This window comes from Mirounga leonina, unplaced genomic scaffold (assembly GCF_011800145.1).
Source record: "Mirounga leonina isolate KUSES-001 unplaced genomic scaffold, KU_Mleo_1.0 Mir_166, whole genome shotgun sequence".
NCBI lineage: Eukaryota > Metazoa > Chordata > Mammalia > Carnivora > Phocidae > Mirounga > Mirounga leonina.
In genome coordinates, this window is record NW_023270418.1 from 29365204 (window position 1) to 29381424 (window position 16221).

The 16221-nt window shown below is 55.3% G+C and overlaps 3 protein-coding genes across 5 annotated transcripts; 1 reads left to right on the plus strand and 2 right to left on the minus strand.

Moving 5' to 3' along the window:
• The first annotated feature begins 8 nt into the window (after positions 1 to 8).
• On the plus strand, positions 9 to 2614 carry TMEM179B (transmembrane protein 179B). Its single transcript, XM_035013066.1, has 5 exons — positions 9 to 162; positions 1405 to 1592; positions 1677 to 1811; positions 1984 to 2062; positions 2262 to 2614. The coding sequence occupies exons 1-5, from the start codon at positions 67 to 69 to the stop codon at positions 2421 to 2423; spliced, it is 660 nt and encodes a 219-aa protein (XP_034868957.1). The 5' UTR covers positions 9 to 66; the 3' UTR covers positions 2424 to 2614.
• Positions 2615 to 2696: 82 nt separating this feature from the next.
• Positions 2697 to 3898, minus strand: TMEM223 (transmembrane protein 223). Its single transcript, XM_035013067.1, has 2 exons — positions 3538 to 3898; positions 2697 to 3145 (listed from the first exon to the last, which is right to left on the minus strand). Exons 1-2 carry the CDS (start codon positions 3833 to 3835, stop codon positions 2853 to 2855), a joined length of 591 nt encoding a protein of 196 aa, XP_034868958.1. The 5' UTR covers positions 3836 to 3898; the 3' UTR covers positions 2697 to 2852.
• Positions 3899 to 3977: 79 nt separating this feature from the next.
• Positions 3978 to 15159, minus strand: NXF1 (nuclear RNA export factor 1). Of its 3 annotated transcripts, XR_004680727.1 has the most exons (22): positions 14864 to 15159; positions 12270 to 12453; positions 11900 to 12053; positions 11084 to 11167; positions 10873 to 10977; positions 10697 to 10777; positions 10511 to 10580; positions 10280 to 10368; positions 10045 to 10152; positions 9788 to 9897; positions 7936 to 7972; positions 7569 to 7637; positions 7433 to 7488; positions 7214 to 7321; positions 7053 to 7111; positions 6861 to 6976; positions 6700 to 6742; positions 6496 to 6577; positions 6051 to 6123; positions 5153 to 5335; positions 4464 to 4524; positions 3978 to 4344 (listed from the first exon to the last, which is right to left on the minus strand). XR_004680727.1 is itself a non-coding variant. In XM_035013060.1 (21 exons), the coding sequence occupies exons 1-21, from the start codon at positions 14889 to 14891 to the stop codon at positions 4306 to 4308; spliced, it is 1857 nt and encodes a 618-aa protein (XP_034868951.1). In that variant the 5' UTR covers positions 14892 to 15152; the 3' UTR covers positions 3978 to 4305. The 3 variants fall into 3 exon arrangements, 2 of the variants coding, with proteins under 2 accessions (XP_034868951.1, XP_034868952.1); XM_035013060.1 differs by lacking the exon at positions 6496 to 6577 and having other exon boundaries at positions 14864 to 15152; XM_035013061.1 differs by lacking the exons at positions 6496 to 6577; positions 14864 to 15159 and adding an exon at positions 14540 to 14696.
• Between the last annotated feature and the right edge of the window lie 1062 nt (positions 15160 to 16221).

Below are 16221 nucleotides of genomic sequence, written 5' to 3' on the forward strand. Positions count from 1 at the left end.
GCGCCGGATGAGGCGGGGCTTGGGCGGTTGGCAGCCGCCGCGACCCTTCCTGGTGGCGGGGGTGCCATGGCGCTGCCCTGGCTGCAGCGCTTCGAGCTCTTGCTCTTCACCGCCGCCTTCCTGTGCGGCGCCGTGGCGGCCGCGACGCTGACCCGGACCCAGGTGCGGGGCGGGGCCGGCCGTGGGGTCGGGGAGGCGGGGCGGGGCGGGGGTGCTGGCTCTGTGGCCGGGCCGGGCTGGTCCCGTCGCGCTGCTCCCGGGAGCGGGTGGCCGCCGGTCTGCGGCCGGGATGCGTCGGCGCCGATCGCGCTCTGTGGCTCCGCCCGCCGGTGTTCTGCTTCACAGCCGTTTCCTCGCCGAAAGGACGAGGCCTCAGGAGTGACTGACAGCGGCAGGCATAGCCCGGCCTGGTGGCTCCGGCTGCAAAACCTCACACTGGTTCTGCAGCAGAATTCGGCCCAGGCCCTGCCTTCATCCGTTAAATCAGACACTGTTGTGCCGAGCTCCGCCAGGAAATAAAGCTTAGTGTAGCGGAGATGACCAGGCTACCGCAGGATTGCAGCCCAGTGTGTGAGAATGACCAGACGGCCATGTAGGAGACGCCCACGGAAAGCCCAAGGGTTTCCCCAGCCAGGCAGTCGTGTTCATAAACACAGGCTCATGTAACCCTATAAAGTAGGCACTATTAGGACTTTTTAATTTATTTATTCATGAGAGTCAGAGAGAGAGAGAGAGAGAGGCAGCGGCAGAGGGAGAAGCAGGCTCCCCGCCTAGCAGGGAGCCCGATGCGGGACTCCATCCCAGGACCCTGGGACCGTGACCTGAGCCGAAGGCAGATGCTTAACCATCTGAGCCACCCAGGCGTCCCAGGACTTTTTTTTTTTAAAGATTTTATTTGGCAGAGAGAGACACAGCGAGAGAGAGAACACAAGCAGGGGGAGTGGGAGAGGGAGAAGCAGGCTTCCCGCCGAGCAGGGAGCCCCACGTGGGGCTCGATCCCAGGACCCTGGGACCATGACCTGAGCCAAAGGCAGATGCTTAACGACTGAGCCACCCAGGTGCCCCGGTTAGGACTTTTCTTTTTTTTAATAGATGAGAAAACACCAGAGACAGCTGAAGGTTACACAAGTTCTGGTTTTACTCTAGCATTTCTGCAGAGGGGAGACCAGAACTTGTGAGGCCTCTCCGAAGCTCACTATCCTTTATAACCACCGCCTATTTCCTGATCCTTGTGGCCACCGCAGGTTTGACTTCCCCAGCAGGCCCTCTCCATCAGTGACTGGCCCAGAAACAGGAACTGACAGTGTAGGGAGAACTTCCTAGGGTAGCCCTCACACCTGCCATGAGCCTGCGCCGAGGCTCTAACCTGAAATCTAGGTGGGACTCAGCAGCTTCTCTTCACAGGGCTCCTTCAGTGGCCGCTGTCCCCTGTATGGTGTGGCCGCCCTGAATGGCTCCTCCCCGGCCTTAGCCCAACCCTCGGCCCCATCGCTCTGCTACTTTGTGGCGGGGGTCTCTGGCCTCCTGGCCCTCTACTGTCTCCTGCTTCTGCTCTTCTGGGTCTACAGCAGCTGCATCGAGGACTCCCACAGGTGACTGCCCTAGGCTGAGGGTGGGGGGCTGAGCTGGGACAAGTCCCACCTCAACCACAAGGCTTACTCTCCCCGTCCTCATAGAGGTCCCATAGGGCTCCGCATTGCACTGGTCATCTCAGCTGTAGCCATCTTCCTGGTCTTAGTGGCTGCCTGTATCCTTCGATTTGGCACCCGTTCTCTCTGCAAATCCATCATCTCCTTGAACATTACAATTAGGTAATGGGAGAGGGAGGGAACCCGGGCTGGGGCTGACTGCCTTCCCTCTGCAGAAGGGAGCTATACCCCCCTTTCTGTCCCTGTCAGTTGCTCTCACCTTGAAGGGCACCTGGGCATGGGTGTGTTCGGAGTATATCCTCCCTTTCTCACCACCGTCTCTTTGACCTCACAGCTGCTCTGAAGCCCAGAAACTTCCATGGACACCCCCTGGAACCGCCCTGCAGTTTTACTCCAACCTACACAATGCTGAAGTGAGGTCCCGGGATATGAAAGACTGGTGGAAACCCAGGGACCCACAGATTCCTATAAGCACCTGTAGTTGTTAAGGGTGCTCTCCAGTGAGAGGCTGAAGGGCTTTCGACCTGACCATGAACAGAGAATAGTGGTTTGTGGGTGGAACTGGGTTTGAGATGGCCACACTCCTCACACTCCTGTTCCTGTCTCCCACAGACCTCTTCTTGGGTGAATCTGGTATTGTGGTGTGTGGTCTTGGCGCTTCAGGTGGTGCAGTGGAAGTCCGAAGCCGCCCCATACCGGCCCCTGGAGCGGGGCGACCCTGAATGGAGCTCTGAGACAGACGCTCTCGTTGGGCCACGCCTTTCCCATTCCTGAGAAGTAACCAAAGAATGCTTCGTGCAGCCAAAGACTCTGTGCCCAAGTGCCTACAGTCCTGTTGCCCCCTCATGGCCCTGTTTATGCTGGGAGCCTGTTTTCCCTCCACGAGGGAAACATGATGATAGGCCCCCTCCACCTCTCTTCCTACAGCTGTTTTTGTACCAGAATATTATATTACTTTCTTCCTTCATCTTGGTACTGAGTTCTTGGTGTTAAAGCACTGTAGGCAGGTGGATGGGAGGACAGAGCTAAACAGATATGGAACAAAAGTCAGAGGTTCTGTCCCTTGCCCTTGGGGTGACTGCTCTTTTATTTGCTGCTCATGAACCCTGGGCCCCCTTGTGTCCTGCCCTTGGTTGTCACCCCATCTCCAAGGTTCAGTTTTTATTCCCCTCTGGGCGAGGTGAGCGACCCAAGGTGGTTCCTTCACAAGCTGCGGTAGGCACCCACAGTATTGTCAAAGAGTTTTGTGTTGGGGAAATGTCCAGCTTTGTCCAAGAGGAAGTAGAAGCGCCGGCCTTTGATCTTCAAAGGCAACACAGCAGGGACTTCACCACGGTGGGCCATGCAGGACACCTGGTTCAAAGGGACGGTGAAATGAGCACCCAAGCCAAAGGGGGCATGAGTGGTGAGGGTCACCTGCTTCCCTCCAGCCTGCAGCATCACTGAACGCACAGAACGGAGGGAGAAGAGAAGACCAGCGCCAAGTACCAGGATACCTGCAGGAAGACCAAAGTTTGCGGTGAGGGGTTTTTGCTGAAGAGCTAAGCAGCAACCTTTCCAGTGGCCCAGAATTAAAAAAACTGTGATGACAGTAACATTTACCGAGCTCCTCTTCTACCCGGCTCTTGTGTTCGTCCTTCCTCCCCAACCACCTTCATGTACACCCCCGTTTCAAGGGCGAGACGGGTCAGAGCGGTGTGACTGCTCAAGCTCGCAGAGTGAGAGGCAAACCTCACCCCAGGCCTGTCCGAGGGCCTGGCTCAGGGGCCTCCGACTGCAGCGTGGCCCGGCCCGGAGGCTCGGGAGCCCCGCACTGTCCTTGCCGGGCCGGGGAGGGCCGTGTCCAGCCGCCCCACGTCCCCGTGGTGGACGCCAGCCCACGCCTTACCGATGGCGCCGCAGCCGACGGCCAGGCCGTAGCGCCAGAGCGTGGAGCGCAGGTCCAAGCGGCCGCGCTCGGCGGGCTCCGCGTCTGGAGGCAGCGCCCGGGCCGGGGGCCGGGCCAAGGCTGCCACGGCCAGCGACGCCCAGAAGACACCCTGGCCCGCGCAGAACAGCCCGAGGACGGCGAAGAAGCGGCCCCGTTCGTGCTGGAAGAGCAGCACGTCCCGTGGCGGAGCCGCGTCGTGCAGCGGCCGCAGCGCGGCGAGCAGCCGCACAGCCCACCGCCGCCCGAGCGCCGCCATGGCCCCGCGCGCCGTCGCTTCCGGGGCGGGGCTTCCGACCGCGGCCCCGCCCCCGAGCTGAGAGGCCTTCCGCCCTGGTGCGCTGGGGCCCCGCCCCGCAAGAAGGGGCGAGGCAAAAACAATGTAGCATCGCGACACAAAATACAATATCACTCTTTATCTTAAAAAGTACGGCGGGTTCTGGGGTTAAGTACACAAAGCACCTAAATCCTTCGAGGGAGTTTAGTGTCAGTTCTACAAAGTAAGCTTTGGCTTCCTGGCACCAGTGAGGCTCAATCTCCTGGAAGTCTCCCAGAAGTCTTCCAGAAGGCAGGTGAGGAGAGGGATCCAGCAGCCCTCCCTCTTCGGTCACAGTCACGGGGTGGCCTGGGGGCCAGAGAGGAGGAGACAAGAGCCGACAGCCACGACAAGGAGACATCAATATCCAAGGGCTATTTTACAGGGGGCTTCTTCTGGGGCACGGCTACAGATCACTTCATAAACGCCACTTCTGGGATCTCGCCCTTAGCCTTAGAAAAAAAAGAAAAGGACAGTAGAGCCAGTCCCTTTCCCCCTCCCCCCAGCTGGCTTGACCGTGTCAAGGCCCAGAGATCCCTGGTCTTCTTGCTACTGAATTCCCAAAACTTACCTTGAGATGAGTAAAGGCCTGGGCAGATCTGGTGTAGTCCCAGTTGTTGTCCTGAAGGCACCTGGAGTGGGGGGAAGAGCACCCTGCTCACTGAACGCCACTTCACAATCCTTCCTAGAGAAACACTCACCCATGTGTGCCAACAATTACATACACTCTTGCACTATGGATTACAAATGAAAAATTAGTAAAAATCCAAATGTCTTATCACTGGTCTACTGGATACAAAGGAATATTAAGTAGCTATCAAGAAGACTAAGGTAATTTTTATAATGATAGGGAAAGACATTCACGGGATAAGCAAAAAAAGTAAGTTGCAGAATAGTATATAAAAATTTTGCTATGCTGATTTAGGCATAGGCCAAATTTTTTTATGGGCCATATTTATAAATTTAGTTTTTTGGTTTTTTTAAAGATTTTATTTATTTGACAGAGAGAGACACAGCGAGAGAGGGAACACAAGCAGGGGGAGTGGGAGAGGGAGAAGCAGGCTTCCCGCGGAGCAGGGAGCCCGATGTGGGGCTCGATCCCAGGACCCTGGGATCATGACCTGAGCTGAAGGCAGACGCTTAATGACTGAGCCACCCAGACACCCCTAAATTTTGGCTTTTAAAATGTCAGGAGCACTCATTATTCACTTCCACTCCTACCTCTGTTTACCCCTATTCCTACACATTCCCAGTACTCACTTCTGGGACCACTCAAGGTTCATGCCAGACTGGGTAGAGAACGCCTGCAGCATTTCCTGCTGCTCTGGGGACAGGGTGGGCACTGGACTGGAGGAAGGGGTGGGTGCAGGCATGGCAAAGGCTCTCTGGATCTCATCAGGGCTGGCATTCCGCACAAACAGCTCGTCGTTCACGATGCACAGCCTTCGGGACAAAAAGCACTTTAGACAGCTGGACAGCCAGCCAACCTCAACTTCCCAACATTATTCCTGTTCTCACACTTGACACTTTTACACTTAACTGATTCTTTCAATACCCACCAAGTCCCCCTCCCCACTCTTGGTCATTACTTTTTTTTTTTTTTTAAGATTTTATTTATTTATTTGACAGAGAGAGCACAAGTAGGCAGAGGGAGAGGGAGAAGGAGGCTCTCCGCTGAGCAGGGAGCCAGATGTGGGGCTCGATCCCAGAACCCCGGGATCATGACCTGAGCCGAAGGCAGCCGCTTAACCGACTGAGCCACCCAGGCGTCCCTTGGTCATTACCTTTTATCATTTACGCACCTTACGCCCCTAAGAACCCATGTATGGGGGCAGATGCCAAACAACATTAGAGTTACATATTCTCCCCCAACTCAGGGAAGTGCTTATTCCCACTGATCTTCACAATAGACCAAAGAAGTAAGGAGCTTATGTTAGTTTCCCAATGAGGAAACCTGCTCTCAGCTAGAAGTGGTGCAGCCAGATGAAAAACCCAAACAGTCTGACTCCAGAGCCGAGCTCACCACTACTGTGAGAGCCTCCTCCTGAAATTCGGAACATTTCCTGAGGACCGGCTCCCCCTTCGCATCCCTCCCCCAATTCCCACATGCTGGCCACGGATTGGGACTGGGACCCCATGTGGTAAACCACTCACTCACCCTGAGTTGCTCGCAGGAACAGCGACAAATGTCCGGGTGAAGGCTCGCAAAGAATCCCGAGCCTTTCCGTCCACTGTAATGTTAACAACAGCAACGACCCCTTAGAATCAGCTACACCTCAAGTTTACTAAAAGCTTCTCCAATCCTGGTCTTACTGGATACAACTCAACTGAAGCAGACCAGACAGACGATTATGTGTGTATAGGGGAGGAGAGGGGAGGAGGAGTGTCGGAGGGCAGGGCGAACCACCACCAGCGTTAGCCCACCCAGAGGACCCGTGCGTCAGCTCCTGTGTCCGGCGCTGCGCTGACTCCCCACGGCATGGCTGTGAGATGGCTCTTACCAACCCCCTTTTACGAAGAAAGAATTCGAAGCCCAGAGATAATGTAAGTTGCCCACAGACCCATGGGCCCGAGGCTGGAATGGAAGCCCAGACCTGCCTGACCTCAGAGTCTGTGTCCTCCTAATCCTCAGGCTTGTCCCATTTCCCAGACACGGGGTGGGGAGGGCAGGCCTCATGAAGGTGGCTTGGGGGCAGAAGAGGAGGAGGTCAGGGACAGAGAAGGAAGGTAGCTGAGAGTGCCGAGAAAAAAAAAATCTCGCTGAGGGCGGGCCCACTCTGCAAACTCGGGACTGCAAAGCTTCTTACCTTCTTTGAAGACCCCGTTGACAGAAAAACACAGCAACGTACTCTGAGAGAGAAGAGGCGTCTGTCACCATGCGGGCTCCCGGCCAGAGCCCGCAGGCCCCCAGGCCTCGTAACTGCCCTTCCCCAGTTCCGGCTTTTGTGGGCAAGAAACAGGTGCTTACTGTCTGCGCGCTTATGTCAACCACAAAGGAGTTGACGTCGTGCTGGGTTCTGGGCAGCTCGTTGAGGAAGGCGACCACATTGAGGCGTGTGTGCTTCAGCAGCCGGAACCGCAGGGCTGTGGGAGGGAGCGCCCAGGTCAGGGGCCGCCGCCCGCTCCCGCGCCCCCCCTTCTGCTCACATCGCACACTTACTCGGGTCTTTGAGCTTCTTCACATTCCTGCTATCCTTGAAGTACTCGGCCAGGTTGCTTCTAGAGGAAGGAGCGGAAAAGGAGGCAGGGGTCAGAGCAGGATGAGAGCTGGCAGCTGCTCGCCTGCATGGCCCTGGGCAGGCCGTGGCCGGGGACACTCACCGGGCAGGGTTCTGGGGCGTGAAGGGAATGCTGAGGGAGCAGCAGGCCCCGTCGTGGTAGGCGTCCAGGAGCCGCTGCCGGTCTCCAGAGTCGTACACCGCATAGTACCTGTGCAGAACACAAAAGGGACAGTCTGAGCTCCCGGGTCTGGCTCCCCAGAGGGAGCTGTGCCGGGACACACCCACCGCTCCCCAGCCTCGGGGGGCCCTGCATACTCACTGCTGCAGGAAGTGCAGGACCAGATTCTTCAGGGTCTCCGTTCCAAAGTAGCTTCCCTGGAATCACACACGGGTATCAGGACCCCGTATCCAATCCTCTCCTCCCAACATGAGTTCTAGCGCTGCCCCCTTCCTACCTTGCAGGGAGGTAACATCGTGGGGGCTTCAACATCAAACGCAATCGGCGGAGGTAACTCATGGCCGTCCTGTGGGAAGTCGACAGCGTAACCAGAGAGAAAAGGCTGGATGAGTAACGAGATGGGCAAACTAGGAATGGGGGGTCAGAGATCAAGTGTCAAGGACACACGGAAAAGATCCAGGAATCCCGACAGAGGCAACTTTTGTCTACGGGCCTTTTTCTGAGAAGGATTATAGCCTTTGCCAGATTCTCAAAGGTCTCCGTTGTCTCCAAATTAACGGTCATACGAACACACATGAGGCAAGAGCTTTTGGGTGGGAGAGCCTATGCTCATTAGAAAAGAATTCAAAGCGCTACAGACTTACCAGGCGTAATAATTTGGGAAATCGTTCTCGAATGGCGCTGTCAAAAACGGGACACAAGTGAGTGATGCTTCAGAGCCACCGTGCCTCCTGAGCTGCTCTAGGAGCAAATATTCCAAAGCCCAAGGGACCGCCCACCCCATCCTGCTTGTCCTCTCACTCCTCCCCAGCCTCTGAGCCCTGGGGAAAGAGGCCCCACTCCCCACCTCACCCGGGGCACCCAGAAATGACTGCCTTGAAGGCTGACTCTCTTCTTGCTGCCTGACCCGAGCGCCACAGAGCAGCACTCCCAGCCCAGGCTTTAAGCCAGGACCTCCTTCCCCTCCCTGCCCCCCTTACCTTCCACCTACTCACCTGTGCAGCCCCGGGAGGAGGGAATGGGGTGGGAGCCCAGGGGCTCCGCTGCCTCAACAGGTATCCATCAGTTCTGCCCGGTCTGGCCGTGGCCAAGACCAGAACACACCACAGGGATGGCACAGGATGTTGGGGCAGGGAGATGAGCAAGGCGGGGGGTTCAGGAAGAGGGGAGGTGAAGAAAGAAGACAAGGAAGGAAAAGAAGAGAGAGAGAGAAGGCAGGATGGGGCTGGGGCAAGGGAGAGATGGGGAGACAGAGGGAAGTAGAGAGTAAAAAGAAAAAGCAAAGAAAAAGCGAAAGAACTATAAGGCAAAGAGGCATTCAGGAAAGTAAGAAAGAAAAAAGGGAAGAAGACACCCAACACAGCCTTTTCCTTCGGCTGCCCCTTTCCCCGTGGTCCAAGGTACAGACGGAAAACAAATTCTTGCTGCAGCCGGAGGGCAGTTGCTGTTGGCCAGGTCTCTGTCTGCTACCTGGGTCCCGATCTGAGCTGGGCGTGGGAAGCGAAGCAGCCATGGGGGCAGGAGACCTCCCTCAGAAGAGGTGAGGGTTCAGGCCCCTGCAAAGTTGGGGGGGGTGAGGGTCTGTGCCCCACCTCTGTTGGCCCCCAAATTCTCTCCTGATGGCCCCTCTGCGACTGTGCCTGTCTTAGGTTGTTCCTTCCCTGAGGAATCTTACCCGTCTCTGGCTAACCAGCCATCCTCCGGGGCCAAGCAGGGCGATGTGAGGTGTGCAAGTGAGGGCGGGGCAGCGCCCCCCCGAGAGGGTCAGTTCTGTGTCTCCTCGGTAGTCTATGCCCCCGTGGCCTCCACGCCCAGCGCCTGCCTTGGGCTTCCCTCGCCTGCTGGCGGGGCCCTGGCTCTAGTCACATGGCTTGGGGAACCCAGGTTTCTTCTCCAGGGAGGGCCCAGCTCACAGCTCTGGGCAAGAGACAGAGTGCGTGGCACCAGCTCCGAGGAGGCCTCAACCTCAGCACGAGGGGGAAGGCCCAGGCAACGGCCTTGGGCACGTGGACTGTGACAAGAGTCCCTCTTGGCAAAATGGCAAGAGGGGCCAGCACCGGACAAAGAAGGGAAGGCCCATCAACAGCAAGTCCCAGGGAGGGAGGCCTTTCTCGGCCCAGGGATACCAGGCTCTTGGCACAAGGCAGATCCACGTATGGGACATATATGCAAGACACGCCCTGGTCGTGGTAGAAAGCGGGAAATGCCCTTCCTGGAACAGCAGGATTGGGAGACTCTAGAAAAGGCTGTGTTTGGGAAGAGGAAAGACCACAGAACAGCAAATAGGTAGTCAGGTGAGAAGAAAGGAAAGGAAACCTCGGGGCCAAGCTGGGACACACGGACAGACGAAGGGAGGAACATGTGATCCTCCCAAAGGACAGGTGGTTCCAGCTCAGGGCTGCACATCTCCTGCAGACGGGCACTGGTCAGGGTGCATTAGCTCAGCCTCCCGGGGGGTGAAGGTCCCCAGGAGGGGAGACAGAGGCTACAACTGACCTGATGTAGGTGGACTGGTCTCGGAAGGTGTCGCATAGCGGGTTTCCGTCAAGCCACAACTCTTCCAGCTTCAGCCCTTTTACCTTGTCCAACTCCCTCTCAGACTTCAACTGCAGAGAGGTGGGGAGACAAAGTGGGCAGAAGATCCTGGTAAGGAGAGCCAGCAAGATCCCCATCCCCGAAACACCCTCCTCGAGCCTCCTGCCCGAGCCCTCTGCTCACCCCGCCCACAACACAACCAGGCCCTCAGGTCTCACCTCATTTCCGGAGAGGTTGAGGATCTTCAGGTTGGGTGCTTTCTGCACAAGGCTGGACATGTCATCCAGCCTGTATAGCCTGTTGTTGCTCAAGTTTAAGGACAAAAGCTACGGGCGGAGAAAAGTTTAGAGGAAGCACCGCCAACAAAGAATTAAGAGACACACCTGCCTCCTGACCCCATCCTACCTATCGCACCCTGCTTCCTCCCGCCTCAAAACAGGACAAAGGCCTCACCTCAGGGATGTTCTCCTCAATGATTCGCAGGGTAGCCGCCATACAGCTCCTGCGATTCAGGACGACATCGATGTTCTGAGCCACCAAGTCTTCAGGAAGCAGAAAGGAAGGAAAGGCAAATCTGAGAGGGCTTTCCCAGGTCAGAGTTCGTACCAAACCATTCTCGAACTTTCCCCACCTGACAGACCCCTCTGCCTCCACCTCCCTGAGAATGACTGCTACTGGTCCTACCTGGGTCTGAACGGAGGCCTTTGAGGTCAAGCGCTTGTTGGGAGCCATCATATCGTTTGCTCATGATCAGCTACAGGGGAAAGAAAAGGGGTTGGGGGTCAGGGGCTCACTTGGGTTGCGTGGAGGGTTGTGGATGCAAGAAGTGGGAGGACTGGAGCGGAAACACGTGACAGGAGCCTGACTCACCTTTAGCTGCTCGACTTGTTCCGGCTTCAGTTCGTTCTGTACCGAATGGGGTGGGGCAGAGGAGTTGATGATGATGGATATCTACAGGAAGGCACGGAGGGCAGGGTGAATCCCAGGGAAGCCTAAGCTGCAGGATCAAGACCTACCCCCAGCCAAGCCAGGCCCTTTATACACACCCTTCGGTTTTCCTGATCTACAATCTTATAGTTGACGGCCTTCAACGCAGAGGCGGTGCTGGCATCCTCCACGAAAAACTGGGCCCGTGTGTTTTCATAGTGAAACTGCACAAAGAGGAAACAAGAGCATGAGACTTGGAGCCCGGGGCCCCTGGTCCAGCTGGCCCCTCGCCTTCCTTGGTGCCCAGCAGCCACAGAGGCCTTCTCTCACCTCAATGGGGGTGAAAGGGACATTGCACTTGCTCTGAATCACACTCAGGAGCCATGACTTGTCATACTTTCTGCCATAGGGAATCTAGATGAGAGAGAGAAGAGAACAATATGTAACGAAAGCTGGCCATCAGACGCATCTAGCACTCCTTTCACATTTCCTGAAGGAAGGGCCAGTTAAAAGTTTTTTTACTCAAGTCAGACTCCTTACCCTCCTCCTTTCTGTCCATTTAAACTTAGTATTCCTCAAGAAAATAAAATTTTTTGGTTCTAAAAGTTTTAAGATATGATTCAGACCTGGCCCGACCCTCAGAGAACTTAAGAGATCCCAAGCCCCATGATCGGCTTGAGCCACATGGAGACATTCAGAGGAGTTCCTCTACCTCCCAACCAGTTAATCATGTTTTCCTTTAGATGGTGCCCCCCCCCCCCCAATCCTGCTTGTCCTCTTCTATGCCTTTCCTGAACCTGCTCTTAGGTGTTCTAGGAGAAAGGATGGACACCTGACTGTGGAGAAAACAGCTGAAAAGATTGACTTTGTCGTGTGAAAAGTAAAGACCTTCACTCTGAGCCCAGCCCCCTCTCTCCCTTGCAGCATCTACTTCCCCAGACACTCACTGTAATCTTTTTTTTTTAAGGGGGGAGGGGCAGAGGGAGGGGGAGGGAGAGAGAGAGAGAGAATCTCAAGCTGGCTCCATGCCCAGCACAAAGATGACAAGGACTCAATTTCATGACCTTGAGATCGTGACCTGAGCTGAAATCAAGAGACAGACAGACACTCAACCGACTGAGCCCCCCAGGTGCCCCACACACTCACTGTAATCTTAAACCAGTTTCTCGAGGTCCCATCCTGACTGGTACCAGCCCCTCCTCTGTCTGGAAGAGTTCTGTCTCTCCGCACAGTAACATGAATGCGATCTCGATCATGCCAACTGTCACCTCGACGGTTGGGTCGGGAAGGATAGGGGTTGCTGTGGGGAAGCAGAGAATAAAATGTCCACAAACACTAGGAATGTCTTCTCAAAGGCTTCCCACACTGCTGTCAGGACTGCAGCTAAGACTGTTCGCCCATTAAGCTGGCCCTGGCATTCTCACTTGTACAGGTGGGAAGAGAAATGGTGTGGGCAGTAGAGAGCTAAATAAATAAATGGGTCACTAAAATCAAACCAGATCAACTGGTCACTTACTGTCGTATTCGGGGAACATCCTGGGCATCACTCATCGCCACATCTCTGTCATCTTCCTCCAGGCGGGAAGACCGGATGCCAGAACCTCCTCTTCCAGACCTACGGTTCCCCTCACCATATTTCCACCGGAAAGGACCCCGGCCTTTCTTTCTTCTTTGAGGGAAACTAACACGGTCATCGTGCTCTGGGGTTAAAAACGACATCAATTAGAAAACACGTTGCTGGGCGCCTGGGTGGCTCAGTTGGTTAGGCGACTGCCTTTGGCTCCGGTCATGATCCTGGAGTCCCAGGATCGAGTCCCGCATCGGGCTCCCTGCTCAGCAAGGAGCCTGCTTCTCCCTCTGACCCTCCCCCCTCTCATGCTCTCTCTGTCTCATTCTCTCTTTCAAATAAATAAATAAAATCTTTAAAAAAAAAAAAAAAAGAAAAGAAAAGAAAACATGTTGCTAGTCCAGCTACCCTGCTGTGGCAATCACAGCTCCAGCAGCCTGTGCTATAGAATGACATACACACCAACTACGAAGCCCACTTCCACGCAAACTTCTGTCTGTTGAGAGAGAGAACCCTCTCTGTGACATGGCAGCATGAGGGAAACATTACTGGAAGACAACACAGGGCTTTAGAAAAATGAGTCAGAAACTGGAACTTACAAAGAAGAGAAGCACAATGTGGAAGTGTGAGCAGAATATAGACTCAGTGTGCAACTGAAAAGTCACCTGAAATCTGCTTGCTCTTGGCCTCCCAAATCTATTTAACCCCTCTCAAAATCTGGATGGGGACCTCTCTCACATCTCCTAAAATCAATCAATCACAATGATCACATCAGCTTTCAGCAAACAATGTTTCCTTTGCCTACAGAGTACAAACATCATACAGTTATAAATATAATCAATTTAAGGGCTTCTTTAAAACTTTTTTTGGGGGCTTCTTTAAAATTCTTTTTTTTTTCTTTTTAAAAGATTTTATTTATTTATTTGACAGAGACACAGTGAGAGAGGGAACACAAGCAGGGGAAGTGGGAGAGGGAGAAGCAGGCTTCCGGCGGAGCAGGGAGCCCGATGTGGGCTCGATCCCAGGACCCCGGGACCATGACCTGAGTCGAAGGCAGACACCCAATGACTGAGCCACCCAGCCGTCCCTCTTTAAAATTCTTGTTCTCGGGGCGCCTGGGTGGCTCAGTTGTCGGGCGTCTGGCCTCGGCTCAGGTCATGATCCCGGGGTCCTCGGATCGAGCCCCGCATCGGGCTCCCTGCTCCGTGGGAAGCCTGCTTCTCCCTCTCCCACTTCCCCTGCTTGTGTTCCCTCTCTTGCTGTGTCTCTCTCTGTCAAATAAATAAATAAAATCTTAAAAAAAAAAAAAATTCTTGTTCTCAAACTGACACCCTGAAGTTTTGGGAGTGGGCTCTTTATTTCCTTGGCCAGAAATGCCTTAAAAAAAAAAAAAGATTTTCTTTATTTACTAGAGAGGGAGAGAAAGAGAGAGAGCGCACAAGTAGGAGGGGCAGCAGGGAGAGTGAGAAGCAGGCTCCCCACTGAGCAGAGAGCCCGACATGGGGCTCTATCCCAGGACTCTGGGATCAAGACCTGAGCCAAAGGCAGATGCTGACTGAACCAACTGAGCCACAGAGGCACCCCCAGAAATGCCTTTTAACTCAGGAGACAACTTCTAAGATTCAGGTTCTAGTGGCAACTAGGGAGCTTAGCCAACTGTCCTTGACTGCTCTCCAGGGACAGGACCCTCTGAATCCTCTGGAGTGTAGGAATGGCTTCTAAAAAAAAGGTCTATGACTCCCAAAAAGGTCTGCCTCATGCCTAGCACTCTACAAACAATGAACCTTAAGAAATGACCATAGGGGAAAAACAAACAAACAAACAACTGAATCGCAGACACAGCTAATATACACTGAGAACTTTCTCCAGGGCCAGGCACTATGCTCCAGGCACTTGATGTGAATAAACTCGTTTAACATACACAAGGCCAAACTTAGGAAATAAGTACAATCGCTACCTTCTTAGGAAAATAGAAAAACGAGGCCTGGGAGTGGAATTCACTCAAGCTTGGGGAAGACAACTCAGGACTCAAACCTCAGCTGTCATGTGCTCCTAACCACTCCTCTGGACAAAAACCCTGCGTAGTGTTCGGATACAGCGCGTTGGTATGGAGGTTTAAATTTTAAAGCCAAAGCCAAGGCCGCAGGGGAGGCGGGGCAAGAGACTGGACGCGGCGGAAAATAGGACACAGGTAGCCGATGAGAAGGGCACCGACTCACCTTAAAGGAAGAGTCTGGCCGCCAACCTGAACTGACAGGCATCAACCACCCACAAAGTTCAAAGGAATCTCGCCACCCCACCGCCAGGCCGCCTGCTCCGGACCGAAGCTCCTCGCAACGCCAGGATTCCCGCGTCAACACGTCGGGCTCCCAGCCTCGAGTGCGGCCGGGCCCGCGGGGGGCCTTGCCCCCGGGCCGCGCCGCCGACGCCCCCCGCGGACGCCCGGCCTCTCGCGGCCTCCCGCCCCGGGGCTGCGGCCTAGGCCGGCGCCGCCCACTGGGCCCCAGATCATCTCGCTCCCCGCCCTGAGAGCCAGCACTGACCGTTGTAGGACTTCCCCTCGTCCGCCATGGCACAGCGAGAAGCAGGGCCGGCTCAGGCGCGGGCCGCAACGCCACCAAACGTCCGAACGCCCAAAAGCGCCCCGGCCGAAGCGCTCCTACGCCCGGCGCCACCGCATTTATCCTGCGAAAGACGTCGCGCGCCGCCGACGTCCCCCGGTGGTGGGCGGTGCCACCTGAGGAGCGCGGCCCTCTGCGCGTGCGCACTCGGCTGGCAGCCGCGCCGGGGGCGGGGCTCAACCGCTCCTGGTCCCGCCGGAGACCTGCGCTCGCCCAGCCACCCCAGGGTTGGGGCCGGCCCGCCCCGCCGCCCTTCTTCGGTTCGTCTTACGCCAGCACCTCCGGGGCTAGCGCTGGAGTAGAGAGCAAGCTGCTGCAGCCCAAGTCTCCGAGAGGAATGGGGAAGGGGGTCGCACGAAGGGCTTCCGAGGAAGGGGAGACCCGGGCCTTGGAGCGGGAGTGATGGTTCTTAGATCCCCTAGCGTTATACAGCCAGTATTGAAGCTCTCAGCCCAGGCCTTTGCCAGCAGCCGATATATGTCACGCTTTCCTCGTAAGATGGGTTATCAGGCAACAGAAAACTAGAACGTAAACCCCAACAGAGCAGGGATGTTCACTAATTCGTGACTTTTCTCCAGCTCCTGGCTCAGTACCCTGCCTTGCATGTACCAAGAACTCAACAAACACTTGGGAAATAAATGAATTTCCGATCTATGCATCCTCCCAAGAAGAGTTGCCATGTCAAATGAACAGACCATTTTTCTGGCTTTCACAAGCAATTGTCTTCACAACCTCCCCATCCACCACTGAGGTGCTGTACCAGAACCACAGTTTGTGTCAGTTGGGCAGTGAAGATGCAAGCAAGACCACCTCTGACCAGAGGCCTGGGAGAGAGGAAATAGTAAAATGCCTGGGCTAGAAAAGACAAAAGGTTCTCCTAGACTGCCCCCCCACCCCCGACGTTCTAGGGTCAGCTTTCAGAGTTGTGATTGTTCTCTCTGTAGCTTGAGCTTCCTCTGGGCTGTGTGAGATGTGGGGGGACCCCAGTAACCTCAGAATAACACCAAGAAGTGTATTAACCTCCCTGGAGGGTGGGCGTTCCAGGCAGGTTTCTCCTCCATCCTCCTGTGACTGGCTTGGATTTGGTGAGGGGCTTGGAGGGGACCAAGAGCCTCAGCTGGAGCTGGGAACAAGTTCTTCACCTTTCACTCCTGGCAGCAGGCAGAGCTCCTGTGTCATCCAGCTCAAGGAAAAATGGGGGCCAGCTGGTTGGAGCATGCAGCTGAAACACGTACAAATACTGCTGGAGATGATCCTGGAAGTTGCCACCAATCAGGGAC

Excerpts from the sequence above, each read along its gene's own strand:
- NXF1 (XM_035013060.1), bottom strand. The coding sequence starts at position 14,891 with ATGGCGGACGAGGGGAAGTCCTACAACG. Across the intron at positions 12,054-12,269 it reads GATGTTCCCCGAATACGACA|CAACCCCTATCCTTCCCGAC; the intron begins GTAAGTGACCAG and ends GCTTCCCCACAG. Across the intron at positions 7,489-7,568 it reads CGATGTTACCTCCCTGCAAG|GGAAGCTACTTTGGAACGGA; the intron begins GTAGGAAGGGGG and ends GTGTGATTCCAG.
- TMEM223 (XM_035013067.1), bottom strand. The coding sequence starts at position 3,835 with ATGGCGGCGCTCGGGCGGCGGTGGGCTGTGCGGCTGCTCGCCGCGCTG. Across the intron at positions 3,146-3,537 it reads CGTCGGCTGCGGCGCCATCG|GTATCCTGGTACTTGGCGCT; the intron begins GTAAGGCGTGGG and ends GTCTTCCTGCAG.
- TMEM179B (XM_035013066.1), top strand. The coding sequence starts at position 67 with ATGGCGCTGCCCTGGCTGCAGCGCTTCGAGCTCTTGCTCTTCACCGCC. Across the intron at positions 1,812-1,983 it reads TCCTTGAACATTACAATTAG|CTGCTCTGAAGCCCAGAAAC; the intron begins GTAATGGGAGAG and ends TTGACCTCACAG. Across the intron at positions 2,063-2,261 it reads CCAACCTACACAATGCTGAA|ACCTCTTCTTGGGTGAATCT; the intron begins GTGAGGTCCCGG and ends TGTCTCCCACAG.